This window comes from Lissotriton helveticus, chromosome 7, assembly GCF_964261635.1.
Source record: "Lissotriton helveticus chromosome 7, aLisHel1.1, whole genome shotgun sequence".
NCBI classification, from domain to species: Eukaryota; Metazoa; Chordata; class Amphibia; order Caudata; family Salamandridae; genus Lissotriton; species Lissotriton helveticus.
In genome coordinates this window covers 553,352,014-553,377,387 of record NC_136068.1, presented here as the reverse complement: position 1 = coordinate 553,377,387, position 25,374 = coordinate 553,352,014, and the positions used below count along the sequence as shown (strand labels likewise).

Below are 25,374 nucleotides of genomic sequence, written 5' to 3'. Positions count from 1 at the left end.
TGTCCTATCAAACAGCGACACATCACTTCACTGCCTCTGCTCCCTCAATCCTGCCCAGCCTCTGGGTTTGTTCAAAATGGCATCGTCCAGGGTCTCCTGCCACATGGTCTCTGAAAGCCCCTGCCCCCCACGCTACATTCCCTCCCTGGTGCAGCCTTGGTGCCTGGCACCAAGTGATAGCTGCTGATGGATGAGCCTGTAGCCCCACCCATCTTCTCTTAATGGAGAGGAGGCCTTAGCTTGTGGAAGAAAGGTTATCAATCCAGCCTGCTGAGGTCAGCCCTCAGCCAGGCCCTTGTTATGGCTGACTCAGAGAAATGTGACATTTCTGGATGACCCAAAAGCAGTACAAATATGACTTTGGACTCTGCAGAATACTTCTTCTCACACCCGTTACAGAGGACTTTAGTGCGTGTCTGGAATCTGTAGGCTTTAGGAAAGTTGATCTAGCCCATGGGCTCCACATCTCCATAGGGGAATAATAAAGTGAAAAACAGTAAAACACACTGACTTTCCCTGGCATGTTTCTTCCCAGTGTATAAAGCCTATGCCATGTCACCACCCGATTCTGCATAAGTCCTGCACACCATTCACTTTGTTGCTGCTCCTGGACTCGGCACACCAGGATTCTCCCCTGCGCAGCCCCTACACGTGTGCACACACATGTACACATGTGTCTGCATGTAACCAGCCCAGTGTCCCTCACTCCAGCTGCTGTGTAGTGGCCTGCTCAAGCCAAGGTGACACCAGTAAAATCCCCATGCACTCTTTCATTATGAGTTCACTGTGGGTGAGTACCCACTTATGAGGCTCCCCCACAGTAAAAGCTTCACAATTCGGTGCTCAAAAAGTGAAAAATGTGGGCAGCCCATAGTGTCAGAACCACCTTCTAACAAACCTTTATTAGTTCATGTGGAACAATCAGAAAAATACTACTTTTCACATTAAACCGCACTGTGTTGTGGAATTTCATGGACCTTTGTCTCTAACAAATCTCAGACCACAAGTAAATCAGGAAAATTCTAAAGCATTCACATTTGTCTATCACATGTAACACAAAAATCCTGTTTTCAGCCTGGAGATTATGGACCTTATTTACAGTTTGGCAGATGGCATACTCCATTAGAAGGTGACAAACATCCTGTTTACTTATTACAAGTGCCATAGGCTGCAATGCACTTGTAATGAGGCGGGTGGGATGTCCGCCTCATCTGTGATGGAGTATGCAGTCTGCCATATTGTAAGTAAGGCCTGTATATATTACTTCCCTCTCTTCCATGATGGCCATCTGCTTCCCCTTCCTTCTTCCTCTTAGTACTTGCTTATCTCCTCCCATTTTTATAGCTGTATAAAATGCGGTGTGTAACATAATATAGTAAGTAATAGTTTATTGCGTGATCAGTTAAAATCATTACAAAATTGCATAAAACAAGTTTCACAATAAAACCATGGTATCACATAGAAAAACATCATTGGTACATAATATATATATTTTTTTAAATACAAGGTGGTTTGATTAAGGTAAAAAATGTATTTTTATATTCCACTAATCAAACATAATAAAAAAGTCATTATCACAAACCACACTTGACTCATAATTGGGGATTTGCTGCTAGCGCTGATAGGTGAAAATCTTCCAATTTACACCAACCAACCGGGTAAAAAATGGCTTCAAAGTGCCTAGTGCTTTATAACCTGTAATGCTAGGAGGGTGTAACATAAAACAATGTAAAGTTATGCGGAATGACACTATGTGGCATTTGTTTAAAAGAAGAAAAATATAAATCGGAGCACTTATTGTTTATATTGTCTTCTTTCAAAATGAATATCCCGGGTTTATGATTTTTTTTTATATAAGAGGACTTTGTAAGTATATCAATTCCCATGCATTATGGGATTCCCAGTGGTAGCGCCAGAGTCAGCATTATGGTGAAATCTGACTTTTCTGAACGCTGCATAAAGGGATCCCATTACTAGATTGAGAAGGTGTGCTTCTGTTTATAGACAAGTTAAGCCATGAAACTATAGCGAGGTTGGTATTTTGTGTGTAATTATTTGAAGACAGCAAACTAGTTTTCAGTGGTTAGAAGCCCACTTGACATAAAAGTCAGCATTTCAAGTTGTTTCTATTTAAGGTGGACTCGGTAGAGGAATCTACGTTTGAATAGATTTGGATCCTGGACAACCCACTCATCATTTTGAACAGTAATGCACACTTGTTGACAGAATTCAAACAGGTTCTCATGCCTATGAAAACATCTGGTTCCTGTTTTCGTATAGTTTCTGTTCAAGATCAGAGAAATGTTTTTCTTACTTCACTCAGTCACATAGAAACCAGAGAGCAGCATGTTTTTGCATGGCCCTGGTCAAAAAAATCTGTTGAGGCCCATACGTTAGAAGAACCTGTTTGTAAGTTACAAAAAAATGGACGCAGGGAAAAGGACAAAAGGCAACACTTGTCACAGCTCCATATCCTATTTCCAGGTTTGTTAGTTGCCTTAAACATGTAAGGAATGCTGACGACAGTCAATTAATTGACCAACAATTGGTGATTCATCAACATTTTAAAACAATTACTTGCTCTTTTTCTCCAGGGCCAGATGAGTTGCAGTCAGACACTCATGGGTGAGACAGGTCAATTATTCAGCCAGTTTGGTGCTTCCATAGCTGATATCACAGACATCAATGGAGATGGACTCACAGACATTGCCATTGGGGCCCCGACGGAGAACAACAACCAAGGATCTGTGTACATTTTCCATGGAATGCGGAACAGCATCAGGCAAGCATACAGTCAGGTGAGAACTGCTCCCATATAGTACTATAACTAACCTGGGAATTCACTGGAATTGTTCAGTAGGCATTAAGCATATTAGGAAAACAGCAATTCCTAGAAATGCCAGGATATATACACTATTTCAGAAGAGGAAATAACTGTAAAATCCTATTTTTGATACCAGTTGATGATTATTTTAGCCTCAGGTTCAATTTGCCAGACATTGTGGAATCAAGTACTTGTTTATTGATATCAAGTATTTCCCTGCTATACCTTACACTACAAAAATGAAAAACACTGTCAATCTACTGTCACTGGTCTTCTTTACAGAGCAGAATATGTTCACACCATTCCCAGTGAAAGCATACAAGAGCTCGCTCATAAACACGGCTTAGTAAGATACATTAACACAATGTAAAGTAAATAAAGGTGACTGGTTGGATCTCAGGGCCAGATGTAGGAGGCCATTTACCAACCGGTATCGGCCGATTTCGGCCGTTACCGACCTGTAAATGGGTTTTTGGGATGTAGGGGCATCATTTTACAGATTTGGTAAATTTACCGATTCGGTAAAATCGATTCTGTAAAATACCGAATCAGTATTTTTACCTATTCGGTAAATCCCAGATGTAGGTGGGACTCTTCTGAGTCCCAAAGGCCTTACAGATTCGGTATTTTACCACCCAATCCAATTGGGTGGTAAAATACCGAATCCAGGTGTGCATGCACATGTGTGCATGCACACCTAGCCATGTGACAGACAGACATGCCCTTAGGGCATGTCTGTGTGCCACATGGCACACATGCCCGTGTTCGGGGTGCTAGAGGGTGTCTAAGTGACACCCCCTGCACCCTTGCTGGAATCGGTATTTACCGAATCTGTAAATACCGATTCGGTAATGCCCATTGATTCCTATGGGCTTCAATGCCCATAGGAATCAATGGGCATTACCGAATCAGTATTTACAGAATCGGTAAATACCGAATCTTAACGATTCGGTATTTACCGAGTCTGTGTTACCTACATCCCCTCCCCCTCTATTTTACCACTTCTTAAATATCGAATCGGTAAAATTCGGTATTTAAGAAGTGGTAAAATAGAATTACCTACATCTGGCCCTAAGTTCTTAAAATGTGTAATTATTTCGTCAGTACCCTATATAAGTTACAAAGTTGTTGAAATTCAGAAATGAATCCACATCATAGTTAACAGTATGTATTAGCAAACTAAAGTTTATGTGCTAAGAATTGAAAGCAAGTTTCCAGATTAAAGAAATCCTGCATTATGAACCTCAGGTGTAGTAAACTCACTTCAGCATGTTCTTAAGAAATCACAGGCATTCATAATCTGCTGTTCAGTGCATGCGGTGAGACCATCTGGTCTTCACTAGCATTTTAGCTACCACCAACATGCAGTCTTTATTGTGTGGATCAAGACATTTGTAACAATAGCAGTTCCATACCAGGTTAAGGGTGTCAATTCACATCAAGGTGGGTAACAGCATCTGCCATCCTGACGGACAAGTGGAGGCTCTGGCCTCCGTTCCTGGCCCTGGATCATTTAACCTATTTCGAGGCCCATGCCTTCTTGATGGGGATCTCTAAAGCTTTCTTAACAACCACCCCCGTGGCAGTTGATCTGAAGGCCGAAGAGTGGGCCAATATGGAGTAATTTTTGTTGTGCCCACATTGTATACTTCTGTGTTTTCTAGATTAAACGCCCAAAGTAGCAGTTTTTGTCTTGAAAGACTACAATACCCGAGTTCAACTAAGCAATGTTCTTGCCTGGATTGCCATGCCTCGCATGGCAGTTCCGGGCAGGGAAATAGAGTGATGACACCCTAACATAGATTACTGTCACTATGATCTGGTGGCCCAATGGTGAATGGACTTCTAGGTGAATGGTTTCTGCTGGTGAAGTTGGCTGAGCCTCCACCAATATAATCCTAGTGTTTACGTATCTAAAAATAGGACAGTGGAGTTTGGCTGGATAGAGCACTGTCAATTTACAGTAGTGCTTCAGTTCCGCCTATTTCTAAATGAAGCTCAAGTTGTTCACTTCAACTATGCTCTGTGGTTACCCTTTTTAATCCACCAGCCCAACTCATGTATCCTGGACCCCAGAAAAGAATAAGACAATTGGCTAAAGTAATTTGAATGTGAAGAAATGAGCGCACAAGTAGTAAGATAAGAGTGATCTCTGTCTGTTTTAACCTTGGAGATACACTGTCAGTGTAAAACTGCTCAACCTGTCAAGATGGTGTGGTACCAGAATTCTGAAGAATAAAGGGGTGCATTACTGAGCTCCTTGTCTGGCTTGGTCCTTTGCATGCTACCAGGCTGTGGCATACTCTGCAAGATAATATTTTTATTATCAATATTCTTATATTACTCCCTTTTAAATCGTTCTCTGAAAATGCATTCTTGTCAACATCGCAAACAGAAACTTTTCAGTTTTCAATATAGTTCCTGCTAGTACACATAGTGAATAGGGTGATTGCAAAACACTTATTTCACAACTTTCCCCTTGATATGTAAGTCTTTTGACTTTATTCTCCATCACCAGCTCGGCTCCAGAAGAGGTTGCCAGAGTCCAGACATCTGGGACCCTGAATCAACTTTTGAGGATACTGAGATGCCACAGTCTGAATATGTTGCTCCCCCATCATGTGTGTGTGCCAGTCACCTGACTCATGCCCCTGGGGTGGGGGAACAGTCATGAGGCATACCCTCAGGCCACACACAAGTCAAGCTGTTTCTTTAGAGCAAGGACGTTTTTCAAAGTCGTTATTTTTATTTTCTCTTCTACTTGTGAAGTCTTTTAAATTATGACCTTTTGTTTCAAAGGGGTGTTTTGGAAAAGTGTAGAATATACACATGTAATTGTGCCTTTAAATATACCCATGTCGAAGACATGCATGCTGGGTAGGGATGGTGCGCACCAAATAGCTAGTAAATCTATATGGATAATGATTGTTGGTAGGCCAGTGTAAAAGCAGTTACTGATTGAGTGACTGTTATGTGACAGCAGCGTTCTGACTGGTAGAGAAACATGTCCCATAATGGGGACTTGGAATTAGATACCCTTCCAGGGTACTGGGGACAAAGCATTAGATACTGGCTAAGTGTTTGACTCAAGTGATATGGATGCCCTGGAAGAAAATGCCATTATAGCATGAAGAAGATGGTATTTAACACAGTAGCCCGTCGTAGAAACTTACCATAAACCGAATGAGGCTATAATCTCATAGCACCACCTGCAGGTAGCATGCTAGCTACCTGTCTAGCGTTCCTGTCCAGATGTTCTCTTAGCGTCAGGATGCCCGTAGGGTTACAGCGTGCTCTACAAATGGCAAAAATAAATAAATAAATAATGTTAACGTAGAAACACCAAAATATACTTAGACAACAAACACATCACAATGAAACAATTGAAATATTATTGCAGTCATAGTAAATGTAAGTCTTTTCGAAATATGTATTTCACAATATCAGGGTCGAAATACCATCCTTCAAAAATGTCAAATTCACAGTTGACATAAGTATATTTTGGGGACTCCAGATACTATTCATATATCCACATCTACTTACCTTGATGATGTGTAGTGTAGTTTCTTTTGAGATGTTAATACTATTGCAGGTCAATATTTTCACCATGATATGATGACCCGCCCCACCTCTAGACACTAGACATCCAGTTGGTATTAAATATTGCTACGATTAGACATTGCCAAACTGTGGATTACTAGCGAGCCTTCTACCCTTGAAATGTAGAAGATGGGAATTAGTTGCCGTGCCCTGGCGGAGGGGAGGTATACAAAGCCAGAGGATATGTGGCCCTTGGAGGGCATGTAATTAGGATGTGGACATTGGACTCCGTCAGGAACAAAGATCTGGGGAGGGGGGAACTGCAATGTATATTTGCGGGGTGTATGAGCCCGGGCTGAGGCCCAAATGCAATGTTGCCCAACACAATTGACACTATTGCTTTCCTCTCAAATGTGCACATTAAATAGATTGGATGTAAAGAGTGAGCACAAGGGAATTGAATGTATTAATTGCTGTGTTTTTTAAAATAAAATAAAATACAAATATATTTTAAAAAATTGGTAAGTAATCACATCTCACAATTAAAGGGAATTTATTTTTAAAATATTGTTATTACTGTTATACTTAAATTGCTTTATTTGTCAAGTCCTATGCTTAATGGTATAGATGATTTTTTTAAATGTTTGAGGGGAAAGTCTATTCAGGACCAGTGGCTTATCTCCAGTACTGCAGTACAGAAAATCTTCCAGTATCTCTGATATAGTTATCTGTTCTCTTGTGAAATTGATTCCTGTTTTGACCCTGGCAGAGAATTGATGGATCGAGTGTTTCTCCTGGACTGAAGTTCTTTGGTCAATCAATAAGTGGGATGATGGACCTTACTAGAGACGGACTTGTTGATATTGCAGTGGGCTCCGCGGGGAAAGTGAATTTGCTAAGGTAAGATCACCCTCTCTCACTTCTGTTTTTATCTTTCCTCTAACCTCATTTCTACAAATACATCCCCAAAACTGACTAACCTGAAGAAACCACAAAATTGATTTTTGGGTTGAAAATGTCAAGAGGCTGAAAAAGATGCTTCAAGGAACTTGATTTTGAGGCCTCATGATTGAACCTCAGGAAGATTATGCATGTTTGCTACATGGCTTTTTATTGCCAGAGAATCACACATATTGTCTTTGTCCCTGAAAGGTGCAGTGTACTCACGCCTGAAGTGCATTTGTTTACCTAGAAGTGCCACTACAATTGCAAATCAGTTTTGAAGTCAAAGTCATGTTGTTCATTACACCTATAATACTGAATCATCTATTGAGTCTTGATGACTCATTCCAATTTTTAGTTGTACTATTTGCTCTGTAGAGTGTGGTCATCTGAGTCTGAAAAGATATCATTGTGTTTCATGTTATGCTAAAAGTACTACCACCAACATTGCTATTTGACCCTTTTGGTTATATTACAATACAGATAAACAATTGCAAATAATTGAAAACCATTTTGGCAATTGATGGTAACTTATCCGGCACTGTATTCAGGAAGAGAGAACAAGCATCGAAAAGACAAAAGAAACATACTTCCTGTTACTTCCCACTGGTAGTGCTCTCTCCACAGAGACCAAAAATTGATCAGGCAAATAAAAATAATGTGACTTCAGCACAAAAGTAGTGGAAAAGGGTGAGAAGAAAAAGGGAGAAATATTCCCACTCACCAAGACTGATAATACTAAAAATAATTACAGTAACTTTGAAAACATACAGTACAAAAAAGAAAATGGCGTATTTCAAAAATTGAAGCACAGCTACTTTTTTCTGAAAGTGGCTATTCTAGGGGTGGCATAATGTGTAAACAGAGGGGTGTGGTGTTACTATAAACTCATGCAGCAAAGAGGTTTATCTCAAGGTTAAGACTGTAGAGCATTACAATTATTAAACGTAGTGCCGTATATCGAGTAACCAATGTACCTGCCTATTTTTGTAAAAATAAAGTTTCTACAGTTTTTCGGCAACTAATGATTGTTCGTTGCAAGCCTTTTTCTTTCCTTTTTTTTCACAAATCTTTCTATTAGAATTTTTCAATAAAGCTTTATAACAGAATCTGCATGCATCGCCAATGTGAGCGCCACCTTAGGACTATGCCTGTCTCTCTCTGTAGTCCGTTAGTAGAATAATGTGAACATAAACAATAACAAACGCAAATAAACTTTCCTCCACCCGAGAAAGCATTTTGAGATGAAAAAGGCATGCGAGAGGTAGGAGCCACAAAGGGGCAAAGCAGGAAGGGTGTGTGGGACCTCGAAATCTCACCACTGTGGGGTGGGGAGGAGAGCCTGTGATGTAAAGTCCTATGCTGGCGTGGTGTAGAAGAGTTGCAGTGTTCTGACTTTTTGCGGAGTGAAGTTCCTATGATCGAGTCACGTCATATAATCATTGAGCAGTTGCCATAAGTAGGGAAATTTCTCATCTGTATTGGCCAGGATGTGCGTTTTGCGCTCCAATGCATGCACCTTCCATAGACTGTGAGACCATTGTGAGGCAAGAGGTGGTCCTGTCTGTTTCCAATACAACTGGATCGTCTGCTTAGTCATGGTCCTTACAAGCACCCATTCAGGGCTAGTCATACCCTCCAGATTGTCCGGCTGCTCCCCTAAAAGGAGTGCGGTCAGAGGTATGCACCCTGTCCAAGCAGGAACCAAAGTCCTAGTCAGGGGTAAGTCACTACACACCCTATGTGATCCTGTGCTTACCCTATGGTAGCTTGGAAGAGAGCAGTCATTCTTAACTTAAGAGGCAATGTGTAAAGTATTTGTGCAACACTTCAAACAGTAACACAGTGAAAAGACCACAAAAAGACTCCCCACCAGGTTACAAAAATAGAGAACAATTCTATAAATAAAACAAGTCTAAAACAACAAAAATCAAACAAGTAGGAGCTGATATATGAATTTTTAAAGAATAAATGTAAAGTAGCACTTAGAAGCAAAAAGCGCTTAAATAGGCCATCTAGTTGCACTGTACAGGAGCAAATACAAAAGTGCAGGCCCACCATTAGGGAGTGTGGGCCGGCTACAGGGACCACCTTGGGACTGTTAAAACCGAAGTAACTTGATCCAGGCTGCGTTGTTGACAATGAGGATGCTAGGTGCAGCCGCAGTGATGCATTACTTTCGAGCCGCCCTGTGTACGAGATGTGTCAATTTTCTCAGTGCAACTGCAGCGTTTCCGAGTGCGAGGCACTGGTTCCATTTGTGATGTGCAGCTACTGCTCCCTCAGTAGGGGATGGGCTGATTCTGAAGGCGATGCGCTGGGTCTGCTCCACGCAACCATGAGGATACAATGATTCTGGTTAACACAAAGGCAAAGATGCACCGGTTCTGATGAGGATGTATGGGTTTTAGTGAAGAAGCACTTTATACCTACTTCCAAGGGCATAGGACTGGGTTGGCACCACTTGGCAGGGCAAAACTTGCGGCAAGCAAAGTCCAGGTGCTGTAGCAGGATGAGTTGAAGTCTTTGATGTCCCTGAGTCTTAGAACAGGAAGGGGTCACTTTGGCTTCATTTGGTGCCAGTCCTCTCCTTCTCACCATGGAAGGAAATCACCAGGAACAGCAGAGCAGCTCATCAAGGTAAGAGTCCAGCAAAGCAACAGTTCAGCAGAGTGGCAGTATTTTCAGCAGCACAGTAATTCTTCCTCCTGGCAGAAACTTCCTAGGCCCAGCAGTGAACCAAAATCATGGTGTCGGAGGTCCAGTACTTATACCCAGTTGTGCCTTTGAAGTGATGGAGGCTTCAAAGGAAACTTTGAAGTGTACAGAGGCCATACCATCATGACCTGGCTCCGGACTCACTACAGGGGGGGTTATGCAGCCCTATGTATGTGGACAGGACACCTCCTATTCAGCTCTAAGTGTGATGCTGTGCCCAGCTCCTCCCCACCATCTCCCAGGATGCCCACCAGACACACCTAGGCTACCTTTGTGTGTCGTTGGCCCTAGGGAATACTCAAATACCAGCTGTCACCTAACCCAGACTGAACAAAGACAGGCATCAGGAACCAAATGACTGAGTTAGGTAAATTCCACCTTTCTAAAAGTGCCATTTTGCTAAACTGTATTTTAAATTCCAACTTCTCTATAACTTGTGATTTCAAATTTCACATTTTTAATCCAGTGACACCGAACTTGAAAAGTCTATCTTTTCACAACTGGGAATTACACTTAAAAGATGTAATAAAGCAATTCCAATTGTATCCTATGGGAGAGATAGGCCTTGCAGTAGTGAAAAACTAATTTATGATTTTTTTCACTACCTAGACGTGTAAAACTTAAAAGCACATGTCCTGCCTTTTAAGTACATTCCACCCTGCCCTGTGGGTCATACAGGGGCTACCTAAGGGGTGACTTATATGTATAAAAAGACAAGGTTTAGGCTTGGTAAGACGTTTATCTTGCCAGGTCGAAGTCTCATTGTAAATTGTACTTGCAGGCTCTGTAATGGCAGGTCTGAGCCATGGGTGGAGGGCTACTAAAGTGGATGGCACATGAGTGCTGCTGGGCCACTAATATCATTTAAGTTATAGGTCCAAGGCAAATGTTTTGCACTTCACCAGGACTTGTGTGTTAATTAAATATGCCAGTTGGGGTTAAGCCAGTGTTACCGTGTTCAGGGGTGAGCGCATAACCTGTTTAGCACTGGTCGGCAATGGTAAAGTGTGTAGAGTCCTAAAACAACAAAAACAAGTTCAGAACATGGAGGGAGGCAGTCAGAAAGTTGGGGGATGACCACCTTAAGGCTGTCAGGTCTAACAGTATCCCTCTTCATCATCCCTTTTTGTTTTTAATTCTATCAGAACATCTGATAATAAAATTGATTTAGGATAGTACTAGTTTTAACAGTTGATTTATTTATCTCTGGTTAGATAGTGTAGATCGCATATTCCACAATTGCCAACAAAAAACCCTCGCTCTCACTCACAGTAGTAGAGTCCACCTTGGACTCAATTGAGTCCAGGGTGCAGAAAGCCCGATGAGAAGAATGGCACATTTTTATCTTGGTAAGGGCCTTGCAATTTGCAGGAATAACTGAGTGAAATGGAAAGGAGACCATAAAAAGCCATATCTTTTAGATGTGTATTTGTTGGCCAAAGTATCTGAATTTCCTTTCTTTAGGTCTGTATAAGTGCATAGTCCCACCAAACATGTAGGAAGGTTCCCTGCACCCGGTTGCATTTTCAACATAGGGGTAAATGCAGTTGAGTCGAGTCAGGGTGAGGTACCATTGGTACATCATTCTGTATGCCGACTCTCACTGTGGGATGCTACGAAAAGTTTCAGTTATGTCCCATCATATAAGTTCTCATTCCTTTCTTGTTAAGTTTTTTTTTTTTTGTTTTTGCCGAGTTTTATATAGCGCGAACTAGACCCGAACCGAATCAGGTATCAGAGCGCTTTACATATTTTTCCAGTTACGTTACATTTTTACATTTACTTTCATTTTTAGGCACGGGGAGATTAAGTGATTTGCCCAGAATCACAGGAGGTTTTGGCGTTGCTACCGAGACTCGAACCCAGTTCCTCCAGGTCCGAGGTCGAGCGCCCTAGCCGTTAGGCCAACTCCTCTCCCCGAGTTAAGTCTCTCACAGTTGTTGGTAGGAGTAGACGGTTCGATGTTTGGAATCTCGTAGGGCTCAGATATCAGTCCCTTTGCACCATCGAATTCCCTAACAATCTCTCAAAAAACATTATTGGTCTGTTGGTCGATGATATATTGGAGGGGTGCAGGGCCCGGGTCGGAGCTGGCACCACCGTAGGGGCATTTTCTATGAGACATGAAAGTTCTCCTAAAATTGCTCAAATGATTTTATTGTGTCTACCTTGAAGAGGTTTTGCAGGGTTTTGCTCTCACCTGTCTCCTATTATGGAAACACTGCAGGGATCAGTGCCGGCATGTAGACAGGGTTCCTAACAATAGGTGTATTGGGGAAGAGAAAGGTGGTGAGTCCTTTTCCAACCACAATGTGATCTCATATATCTAGTACCATCTTACTAGAGGTAGCTATATATGCACTTTTGGTCTGTATGAGCTTCGTCAACCAAGCTAGATCCCATAAAGTGGGGCAGGCAACTACCCGGTCCATGTGGAGCCAGTGTTTTTCACTCTCACAAACCACCCATTCCGAGAGAAAGCGAAGATGGACTTCCCAAACGTATTCCAGTAAGTTTGTGCAAGCTAGTCCTCCCCTACCTTTAGTGAGCATAAGGACTTTATTAGATATTCTCTATGATTTCCTGGCTCAAATTAATAAGCAAATAATATTTTGCCAGAATGAGAGTCAGAGCTGTTTGAAATAGGCCCAGTGCTCTAGGTAGTACATTCATTTAGATGACATTGATGCGTCCTAGCCAGGAGATATATGGGCTGCCAGTGCCACAATTCTTCAAGTATGCTCCTTCGGAGGGGAAGCCGGTTAGTTCGGTCCAGCGCTCCAAGTGATGCCTGACATTAATTCCTAAGCATTTTATGGTGGTGTTAGCCCACTGAAAGGGCTGCTGGAGGGCGCAGACGTCCGCCTGCGGCATCAAGTCATTAAGAATTTTTGACTTCTTGTTGTTAACTTTAAAACTCAACGTTGCCTTCAATTCTTCTTTGATGGGAATGAGCTCTGGAAGGGACCTTGAGGGGTTAGTTGAGGTAAGTAGGACATTATCAGGGAGGAGATGTATCTTGTGGTCAAGGCCTCCAAACAGGATGGCCGTGATTGAGGTGTCTGTTCGGATTTTAAGACCTCGAGGTTTGACTGCCAGTGCGAAGAGGAGGGGTGACCATGGGCAGCCCTGTCTTGTCTCCCTCTTTAGAGAGATGAGTCCTGTGCCCCATCCATTAACTCTGATGGTTGCCGTGGGATTGGTATGCACCACCTTGATTTTCTCAATCATCCCTTGACTGAGTTAGGTGAGGCATAATGAGGAGAAATGTGTTTCCTCTTTATATGTGTGCTGCATTATGCAGCACACAAAGAGGAAAACACCTTAGAGTGTTTTTTTGTGCAGGAGGGTGTCCTTTTCTGAGCAAAAACAGTCCTGCCTACAATGCAGAAACCCTTGCACCAGTGCCTGCATTGGTGCAAGGCAGCACATTGTGCGCCAGCACTAGGAAAGGAAAGGAATGTCCAGTATAATGTTAAATACGACTCATTCCTGCCCTTTAGCTTTCACCCATCGCAGTGCAGCAAGGTGTCTTGCTGCGTTCCGTTGCATGTCATTTTGATACATTTGGGCATAAGTGCTTAAGTTTATATTCCAAGAAAATAAGCAATTACAGCAGAAACAGGAATTAATGAAAAAGAAAAAAGTTAATATGGGAGTGGTTGATAACGTTTCAAGCCAGTGAGACTGTTGGGTCATCATCAGGAATAAGATTTCTGGAGGTCAGAACTAAAGCTAAAGAAAAGAGAAAGAAGAGGAGAAAAGCAATGGAGATGCAGAATCACAGAATAAGTAAATAGTTGACCCAGAGGGAAGGAAACTAACTTAAGAGACAGGAAGGCCTCTATTCCATAGTGCTACAGTAAAATGAGAGCAGACAAGGAAACAATCAATTAAGGTAGAAAACAACATAACTGTATTACTATGTTGAGGGTGAGACACACAAAACAAACCATAGAGTGGGATAATGATTCTATAATATAAGATTGCATGAACAAATATCATATCTATTACATCATAGTATTTTAGTATAAAATATCTGTTTGAATTGCTACTACATTCAACATTGGTGTATGATTTTTCAGAACATATCTTGGCTCAGGAACCATTGCTCTATCTTATGTATTTATATTGGGTTCCATGGTAATTTATTTTGGTGATCCATTGTACCATATACAGCCTTTTGCATAATCATTGTTTACATGGTTTGGTTATGCGTCATTGTATTAAAGCTCCTCTGCTAGACGGTCCTTAATTTCATTACCTTTTGTAGACAGATATTATGACTGAAAATGATAGCCCCACATAAATGATTATGTCCAATCCCAATGCTCCTCCTTCCCTATTATGCAACTGAGAAAAGTGTTGTAAGAAATGTGTTCACACTCAATTGCACACTTAATTGATGACAGAGTGACTAAAGGCTGACATTATCCCATAAGGCCTTCAAGCAATGAAAGTTCTGATACATTTGTTGGCGAAAAACGCTTCAGACTGGGCTTCAGCTACATAGGCTCAAGGTGCTTGCACAGCCTTAGAGCATTGTAAAAAACATGCAGGAAAGAACAATGCTTTATTTAGGTCATAAGGTTTTGATATTTGTTCAATTTATTGTGCTAATCACGCTAGCAACGAGCACATACCATCACTTGCATTCTTCATAAGCACACACATCTCTGAATTCTTCGCTCTAAGGAGTCTTGCATGAATAAATAACAATATGTATCACCGTATAGTATCCTAGTATAAAATATCTCTATGAATTGTTATGACATTTAGAGTTGCTGTATGATTTTTCTAAAAACAATTCTTGGTTCAAGAGCCATTGTTTAGTCTTAAGTATTTAGCCCATGTTAAGGAACTGCCGAGTATCATACACTGTTCAGATAGAAACCCGTAAAAAATGTAATCATAACTAGGATACAATGAATCCTAAATGTTCATCCTTACTAGCAAGGGCCAATATATTCTGCTTGTTATTTGTATTCTCCAGATCACAGCCTGTTTTGGATGTAGCTGTGTCCATCGCGTTCCAGCCTAAGGAAATCCCACTGGCAGTATTTGACTGCTCTGGACAAGAGGTCAAAGACCGAAAAGCTAGCACAGCCAGGGTATGCTTCACAGTCTCCAAACTCACTACCGACACTCTAGGTAAGAAGACGCATGTACACTCAAAGGCAGAGAATGTTACTTGAGAAACTCTGGTGGGAATTTTTTGGAGTGAGGTTTACTCATTGCTGAGTTTGTTTGTAAAAGAGCTGTAGATAAGTCATTTTGGATTACCTAACTGAGAAAAACACTGGTTGTCCACCTGAGTCTTGAAATATATCAATGTTGAAGCATCTTAGTGGAAACTCTTTCAATTAAGAGCCTTGTGTTGCTGCAAACACCACCAAAGTTTGTGGATATACTCTAAGTAAACAGTCTCTGAATAAATCTAAGCTTAGAAATATGTGTTTTTTACTCTCTATATGAGTAGGATTGGTGTATATCAGGGTGGTTGTATGTTAAAATGCCAATTATATAAATATTTACCTGAGTATATATTGACTCCCAAATATCAGCTACAATTATGTCTTCAAGGTTGGCATCTATAGAGAATACATGTATTAAATTTATGCCAAACCTACGTTTCTTGTCAAGAATGAAAGTAAAGACCTTGAGACAGTCTTGTAATGCTTCTAGTGGTTGTCTCTCAATGCAGTTACTAAAAGTGAAGTTAGCCAGTGGCTAAAGTAGGCTGGCCCACTGTCTTGTGCTAAATGCAGAAGTAGGGAGAACCAAAATGTGAATGACACAATGACAGACCAATGGATGGAGAGCTGTAGTTGAACGCCCATATATAAGTATATTATGTATAATTTAGGAAAATCAGCAGTTTTTAGTTAACACCAGACCTATAAATTTCAATCTTTCTGTGATAGAAATCTTAGACAGCAATGCCCCACAGCTTTGAAACTATAAGCAGTTTCATCTTTCCAAGTGCAGCTAAAGTATACCAAGCTTATTATCACAGATTAGGCTATACCTCTATGATGCTGGAGCGGAGGGGATTTGGGCCCTTTTCTCTGGCCCTCCGGGATGATCTTGTTAGTGAGCTTGAGAGATAATGGAGTTAGGTATCAGTTCAAGATCATAATTAGAATGGAACCTATTTGGCTACACAGTAAAGCTCTGATTCGGAAATCAGGTTAAGTATAGATGTATTATAAATTTAAAGCCAGCGTAATATAAATCAGTCTCAAGAACATCGCATAAAAATACAAAATTATCAAATGACTTCCGTCTCTATGAACAAAGTTAATTTTCAAAAACAAGTAACCTACGAGAATCTCAGTTACGATAGTACAAATCAGTAAGAAAACAGCATGATGAGGGGTTTGAAAATGATAACCTTCTTGTCTAGGATGCATTAAGATATATTATTTCGACACTAAAGAATACTAAACTAATTTTCATTTAGATTCATAAAGTAAAGAAAGGTGTCAGCATGAAAATGAAGTTTTATAAAGTGTTGCATAGCATGTAACCATACAATGAGTTAAGTACTGAGAAGAGGGGTCCCAGAACACAGAATAAGAAAGGATATATACATTTAACAATTGCAATTAATGGCATATATGGATGGAAGCTGAGATAAGAAAGGCTGTCGACGTTTCGACCCACGAGTTAATGCAGGCACTGGGTACTGCGTTGCTAGGGGTCTTCATCAGGACGGGGTGCAATTGTTTGTTGGAAGCATGATGCTCAGATAATACTTTTGAACCTTTGGTCCATGTTTTGTGAATCTAACCAGTTTATTGCATGGTAAGATGGAATGACCATTGTTTTTGTCACTTTTCAAAACCACCCTACACTCTCTACTACACCTTCACTTCCCCATCCCCCTTCCTCTCTGGGGCACGCAATACGTTGTAATTTTACTTACCTAATGTTTGTGTGATGTAACATACTTACACATTGTTATTAAACAACAATGTCATCAATCTAAGATTTATGGTCATAAATGATTAAATGTATATATCTTTTCTTATTCTGTGTTCTGGGACCCCTCTTCTCAGTACTACGTTCACCCAGGTCCCAGTGACTTTAGTTGGGTATAACCCTTATTTTGTAACACATACAATGAGTTAAAGCATAGAATGCAAACGTGCAAAAGTTCTGCTAGCCTACGTCTGTGTTAAGGTCTGCTCCTCAATCTATTCTGAAATCTGCTCTGAATGTACCCTGAGATATACAACACCTAGTTATACTCTCAGGTACTCTCCTAAATCAGGACCAAAGTCCCAATCAATACTCTACTTGAAATAAAATTCTGTTTGGCAACTGGACCCATCATTCTCTCTTTGAGGTACATTCGAAAAACGGCATCATAACTCTTTTCTTTGATCCACATTCTTGTAGTCTACCTTGAGTCTCGAGCCTTCATTTCACACAGACAGCAGACCTCCCTTTGGCCATTGATTTCATGTGCTCTTGACTCCCTTCATGCTCCAGTTCACAGATAAGAGTTCCTCTTCATCCATTAGGTCATTGTACCAGGCACCTGGAGAGGATAAAAGAACACTGCATCCAGGAAAACATTCACATTAAAGGTTAAGCATTGACAAATGCAGTGCTTAAGGCCTCTGGATAAGATACAAATATCAGGATTTCAATTTACATTATGTGAATACATGGACCATTATATATCAAAGCAAGACGTTGTCATATAAATGCATATACTCTGGAACTCGTTGTTACTGAAAAGTAAAAGCATTAGTACACACATATATAAAAAATATTGGGATTACATAGTGCATGCACTTCTTGTATATCTTCAAGTGCACTTTTTTCTGCTTGGTTACATTACATTTAACAAATACATAAGGTCTTAATATACCTATGCTGCTTAATAATATTGAGGGTGGAGACAGTTTTATTGTGCTTAAATGACTACTTTGGCAATGTCATGATTTTAATAGGGTTTTTGTGTTACCATTACAGATAGCAAATATAATGAAAAATGTTTCTATGGTGACTTTAGGACTTAAAGAGAAGCAGTAATTGCTAACTATTGTGAACCAATACACGTATTGTTGAAGGCTCTTATCCAGCCGATTAGAAGCATGCTTGAAAATGATGTTAGAACAAGGAAGGAGGGCTTCGACACAGATCAAGAAAGAAAAAGTGAGAAAAGGGAACAATATTGATCAAGAGAAGGGTAAGACCATGTCAAAAAGAGAAAGCAGAAATGAAAAGGATGCTACAAGATTAAGACAAGGAGAAATGGTATGTAGGGTGCTAGATAAAGGAGGCTTGAGGTAGAATAAAAACTAGACAGCCTTGGTATTTCCAACCCCAGTATATGGTAGCTCCGACAGTGGTATACTATAAGAAAACAAGTGTATCCACAAATATGCCTTAGTAATTGTAGACTCCAACCTCAAGAAGAGGGATACTAAATTACTTGCATGACACCGATGATCTAATCACTGATATAGTTTTCCGCTAAACCCTTTACCATTTGCTTTGTGAAAGATTTGTCAGTCAAAAGTTTCCAAAAACTATAGCACTATTCAATCCCCGCCATTTAATCAATGTGGACAGCATCAACATTTATTTTCTCTATTTCCTATGGACACAAGCAGCAAAACAGTATAAAATGGATTTTTTTTTTTTTTGCACAAGAATACGTTTCTGTTCTGTGATACTTGGATTCTTCACAAAGACCGTACCCTCCACAAGTGTTACCTAATACTGATAGCATGGTACCGACATATTGAGTCTTAAATTTTGACCTGCACATGTATTGGCCCTACGATATTATCTGCATTTAATCTTTAGTAGAAATGATTTATTAGTAATTATATTTAGTTTGAACAAGATGAAACAAGGTAACAGAGCACTTTACAAAATTGATAGAGCATCTTCTATTGGGTCAGGTATCACTGGATCAGTTTTAGCTCTGTTTTGAAGTTATGGTAGGAAGATATAATTCTTATTGCGGATGGCTTTGAATTTTAGATCTTGGATACACTTACAGAAAGACGGTCTCAATTAACATTAACTATAACTTGTGCTTCTCCTACACTGCTTCTACCTTTTCATATTAAATTACTTACAGCATACTAAATATTAGCATTCCTACCAAGACTCATGACATCATTTATAAAACATTGTGTTTGGTCGATTGGCGAGTAATAGTTAATGTAGTATGGCTAGCGAGTTGCCAACCGTGTTTACGGAGGTCAGCAAGTTATTGCAATTTGATGGTGGTGCGTACATTATATATCTAAGGTATAACTATAACTTTAGAATTTCTAGTGTTTGTGTAGTTTTGGTTTGTATAGAAAGAATAATGTTTCCCTAACTATAACTATGCTTTAATCATTGGTGTTTTCAGTTAACTTCAATGGTTTTTATTTTTTACAATAAAACTGTTCGAAATCGTTGAGTGAAGTGTTGTTGAATGGAGTGTCTTATAGTGGAATAGAGTGAAGTGGCGTAGAGTGGAGTAGCATAGAGTGGGCTAGCGTAGATTGGAGTGGCATATCGTGGTTTAGAGTTCCTTGTTATGGAGTTGAATAGAGTGGACTGGAATGGCAAAGAGTGCAGTGGTGTGGAGTGGCGTGAAGTGGAATAGCGTAGAGTGGAGTGACAAAGAGTGTAAAGTTGAGTGTTGTAGAGTGGGATAGTATAGACTGTAGTATCAAAGAGTGCAATGGCATACAGTGGAGAGGCATAGTCTAGTAGCATATAGTGGAGTGGCGTAGAGTGAAGTGGCATAGTGTTGAGTGGCATAGAGTTGTATGGTATATATTTGACTGGCATAACGTGGAATCTCGTAGAGTGGAATAACATAGAGTGAATTGGTGTACAGTGGAGTGGCGTAGTGTGCAATAGGGTGGAGTGGAGTGGCGTAGATTGGCGTACAATTGAAAGGCGTAGTGTGGAGTGGTATATAGTGGAGTGGCATAAAGTAAAGTGGCGTGGGAGGAATAGCGTAGTGTGGAGTGGCATGGAGTGGAGTGGTGTAGAGTGGAGTGCAATACAGTGGAGTGCTTTTGACTGGAGTGGTGTAGAGTGGAGTGGCAGAGAGTGAAATACCATAGGGTGGAGTGGCGTAGAGTGGAGTGATATACAGTAGAATAGTGTAAAGTGGAGTGGCATAGAGTGGATTGCTGTAGAGTAGAGTTGCATGTTGTAGACTAGAGTGGAGAGGCATAGAGAGGAGCAGCATTGAATGGAGTGGTGTAGAGTGGGGTTGCATAGAGTGGAATTGCATAGAGTGAAGTGGCATAGAGTGGAGTGGCGTAGAGTGTTGTGTCTTATAGTGGAGTAGAGTGCCATATAATGGTGTGGAATTGAGTGTGGTGGAGTGGAATAGCGTGGATCGTCACAGAGTGGAGTGGCACACAGTGGAGTAGGGTACAGTGGAATAGCTTAGAGTGGAGTGGATGGCAATCATTGGAGTGGCGTACAGTGGAGTGGTGTAGAATGGAGTAGCATACAGTGGAGTGGCGTGTAGTAGAGTGCAATGGTGTGTCGTAGAGTTGAGTGGTGTGCCACAGAGTGGAGTCGTGTGTCGTAGACTGGAGTGTCGCCCAGTTGTATAGAGTGTGGTTAAGTGTTCTACAGTTGAGTTTAGTGGAGTGGAGTGGCTTTGTATAGAGTGGAGTAAATTGTCATATATTGGAGTGTCATGTCATATAGTGGAGTGGCATGCCGTAGAGCAGGGTGACATGGAGTACACTAGAGTGGAGTGGTTTAGCATGCAGTCGAGTAAAGTGTCCTAAATTGTAGTGGCATGTTGTAGAGTAGAGTTGAGGTTAATGAAGGGGAGTAGAGTATAGTGGAGTAGCTTAGTGTAGAGTGGAGTAAAGTGTCATATATTGGAGTGTCATGTCATAGATTAGAGTGGCGTGGAGTGCAGTGGGATGGAGTGACAGCATAGAGTTGAGTAAAGTGTCTTAAATTGTAATGGCATGTTGTAGAGTAGAGTGAAGTGGTGCAGAGTGGAGTTGCATGTTGTAGAGTAGAGTGGAGGGGATACAGTGGAGTGGAGAAGACTGGAGTGCTGTAGAGTTGAGTAGCGTGTCGTACAGTAGAGGGGCATGCCGCAGAGTGGAAAACTGTAGAGTGGAGTGGTGTAGAGTGGAATACCATACAGTGGAGTGCAAAGACTTCAGTGGCTCAAAACACACAATCTGATTGGTTGGCATGTTACTTCCTTAAAAGTCCAAACATGCAATTTGATTGGCTGATTGTAACATGAAGAGTTAGTTTCGCCCACCATTTTATGACTCAGAGACTCGGTCCACTTGTGTGTAAGAATAAGGGCACTGGGTATGGGTTCCTGTCCCACTGATCCATGCTGGGGTGCCAGGGAGACATCCTGTGATGTCAAATTAAAAAGAAAGTGCATGTGTAGCAGGATTTGACAGCCCACAGGTCAGGCCCTACATCCTACCCTACGCTGTATATGACCAAAATATAGGTTTGACTGCCCACAGGGGTTGGGTGCAGTACCTGGCAGCAGACCTGGGCTTGTAGCTAACCCCACGGTACAAACGACCAAAGGCTGTGCGCGGCAAGGTGTAGGCCTAATTAGGTATGGTAATAAAATATAACTTTATGTTTAAAAAAAATAGAAACTTACTGAAAAAACAAAGATTAAAGTGATGTTATAGTATTATAATTAAGTAGGGTTATAATATCTTACTTTACATTAAAACATCCTAAAAATTCAAGAAAGAAACCAAAGGTTGCAGTGAAGTTATAGTTAGGTGAAAATGTCAGTTAATGCTTAATGTTTTAAACACAAAATACTCTGAAAATTCCTAGTTACAGTTAACTGAAGTAACTATAGCCTTCCCCCTAGCTATGCACTGTTTATTACCACACATATTACATCACTCATTACATTTTCTACAACATCATTGAAAATGGCAATTTGAAATGATATCTTTGATAAAAACCCTGTGCATGGCTGGCATCACCAAATCCTGTAATGGTGACTGCTACATTTCTCTTCATGATGCAGTCAACTAATCAGAGTGTGAGCTTCCATGGGATTCATGGGAGAGGCATCAAACGGGAAAAAAGCCCCCCACCCGCCATAACATCAGATTGCTCTCTAATTTAAAGTTGCATGCCCATAGGACTCCTGCCAGAGTCATGAGTACCCAACCATCCATATATACATACATTTTGAACCTTAATTTCTCAACAAATACCGAAGCACACTTTTGATATACATACATTTAATGATAAATTAAAAGTTGTTGTGAAGTTAAGATTACTCATTGCTAGGTGTAGTTACTTTGATGATATAGCAATAGCCTATATTCTGCACTCAATGTTAGTGGCATCAATAATTTGTCACTCTATAATATGATATACAACATTTTTCTTGGACTCATCAAGCTCCAGTGCTATTGTGTGGAAACATGGGGCCTTATTTACAAGCAATGACTGATCCCAGCACCTTCTTGCTTGCAATAAATGATGCAGCAACTGCGCAAGCTGCCTGTAAGTAAGCCCCATAGGACTTTCTTACAGGGAGCTTACTCTGCTGCTGATAGGCGTTCCCACTTAAAATCCCCCGTAAAACTGACACAGTGGTATTTATGACTTTTTTCCCAAAGTGACGCGGCGTCGGGAGGCAGGCTGCTGAGCTAGAGATACATCAAATTTCCGGTGCCTCTAAATCTCAGGCGTAGGAATGATGCTTTGGCTGTTTCAGATTAATTTAACCAGCTCAAGTGACTTTAAACTAGTATTCTCCAATTAAGTCACATACCCTAAACAGGTAAGTGTACACATAAGGTAGGTAATACAGTAAATCACACATCACACACCAATAATGACTTAAGTCACACATACGTAAGCATAATGGTACACATAAGTACACTCTGCCAACTTGTATGCGTGCTATCCTGGAACAATGTAATAGAGTGCAAGATGAGTTTTTCACCTTTTGACAATCTATTACATTGTCCCTCATACAGTAGGCTACTTGCGTCAGTAAAAACTGACGCATCACCTCGTTTTGCTGTAGTTGAGTCCGTTTTATGACCAACTATAACAAAGCACCACTTTTGGGCTCGATGCCTTGCCGCATCCTCCCCATTGATACGTCCGAATTTCCGACGCTTCCTTGGGACCTTCCCCCATGGAGCTCCGTATTGTAAATATGGTGCATCTATGGTGTCGTTAGGATTTTTCACACCGGTGCAAGAAATTTTAACGCATCGCTGCCTTGGCGAATAATTGTATCATTTCTTGTAAATGAGATCCACAGTTTCTAAATGAAGAACAATCAGCATATTGTGTGAATTCTTAGGGTGGAGAGGTTGTAGTATCTATTGACAATTTCCACGGATGTAGTAATAGACACATTCCTGCAGATGCCAACAGAGCATAGATTTTGGCATATAAAAGGAGACTATAATGTGTGACTGTTCTTTCACATATACGTTACAATTATGCAATTGATCGGATTTGCAGGATAGTAAGTGAATGTTCAACGTGGATGTTGGTAACAATTCTCTGCTCTTGTGGGAGCACCTCTGATGTAATTCCTAAAGTACATAAAATAGAAGAAGAAATTTAGAATAAGAAATTACTGGTGTCATTGCCTCTGTGATCATTTATTCTGGTATTTTGGATAATAGTCCTCTGATTTTATTGGGAAAGATCGGGACAAACTGTCTGTGACAATAAAAGTTCTTTGCATCGGTGCCTTTTGAGCACCAAATTTGGCATTGCTGATTTTTCATTAGATCTAAAATACAGACATCGCTTTCTACATATAGCTCCCAGGTACTAGTGGATTAGGACTGATTATTGTTGCTTACAGTGTATACAATACTGGCAATAATGCGGCAAAGGTCAGCTGTGTTCATGATACGGCAAAGGTGCATCCCTTTCGCTTTGACTGTCATTACAGCGACCACACTTCACACTGAAAAATCTGTTTCACCGACAACGACAAAGAAATGACTTACCATGATATTGATCTAGCTCTAGTGCCTCCAAATGCAAAGGCTGGAGTTCAAATCCTATGTCTACTTATTTGAGGTCATGAGAAGTCTAGGTATTTGTCATGTTGGTATGGAGGTCTGTTACTGTATTTTGTGTTGATGTGGAAATGAGAATTTAAGGGTATGGCTCGTTTATCACATAGTGCTGTTGACATTACCCTCAAGTGATTTATTGTATGCAAAAACTGTTAAGAAAGGATGTGCATGAGGGGAAAAAATAGATATCTACTGCAAGGAAACGTTTCCTTGCACGTTTCCTAGTCTATGAATGGCAATACTTCAAAGGTGGCATGTACATGAATGTCTGTATTTCTTTAACTCATTTCAATAGTTTAAGTACATTAAGGACAAAGATATTTGCTGTTCACTACACATAAAATGCAGATTCCCCATTGACAAACATATTGACATAAATTGCAATTAATCGGACACTGCCTCACTGCATAGCGTTTTCTTTTTTAAATATTTTAGGAGGTTTCTCTTCCACCATCGACTACCGCCTGCATCTGGACTCGGTGCGTTTGAATAGTCGAGCTGTGTTTAACACCAAGAATCAATTCCTAAACAAGACAATGAGGATCGACATCGAAAGGCGTTGTGAGGACTATGATGTGTACCTGCCTGTGAGTGAGCATTTCCTTTTCTTCATTTTTTATGTTTATACTTGAGCTTTAAAATATTGAGACTTGAGTATGCTGTAGAGTAGAATTTATTAGAGAATGCAAGCCATGCACTAGTCACTGTAGCATTCAATAGCCTCAATGAAGGTACCTTTGCATGGAGAATCTTACCTACTGCAGAACTGATCAAGAGAGAGATGGCCTTTAGAATGTAAGGTGTGTGTGGCCTGCACAGGGGAAGCCACTAGGTGTTTCCTAACCTCAAGATGGAGCAACTATGCAAAAGTACTATTCAAAATAGGGGAGAACTAGCTTTATTTTTGTGATTCATATCCAATCAGTTTATCTAGGACTGGTACTCCCTTCTAAAAATGACACTTGTTTCTTGGAAGAAAGGTCTCGAGACTACTGAAAGACAAATACTGGGTGTGTGGAAACTACTGAATATAACAAATGCACTGGAACCGTTTACTAGCTTTTAACCAAAGCCTACCTGACCTGCATAACTGCTTACCTAGCTTTTAATAATGTACAGTTTTATCTGGACCAAAAGTTAGTAACATTAGGTATGTAAACAGAAATATTGGATTACCTTGCATTTTTGACTCAAAGCAAACCCTAGATCCTGAGTACTCTTGCACGGTGCCAATTGATACCTCAATATATCCAACTTGTTGAAACAGCATGTGTGAGTGAGGAGCTC

General features: G+C 40.6%; 1 protein-coding gene across 1 annotated transcript in view; it reads left to right on the top strand.

Moving 5' to 3' along the window:
* The window catches only part of LOC144768737 (integrin alpha-M-like), a 364,452-nt gene that overhangs the window by 189,464 nt on the left and 149,614 nt on the right, over nt 1-25,374 (top strand). Inside the window, exons 14-17 of the mRNA XM_078652620.1 lie at nt 2,595-2,798; nt 7,134-7,264; nt 15,018-15,175; nt 24,523-24,674. Of these exons, the coding sequence (XP_078508746.1) occupies nt 2,595-2,798; nt 7,134-7,264; nt 15,018-15,175; nt 24,523-24,674 (645 nt within the window). The remainder of the gene's footprint in view (nt 1-2,594; nt 2,799-7,133; nt 7,265-15,017; nt 15,176-24,522; nt 24,675-25,374) is intronic.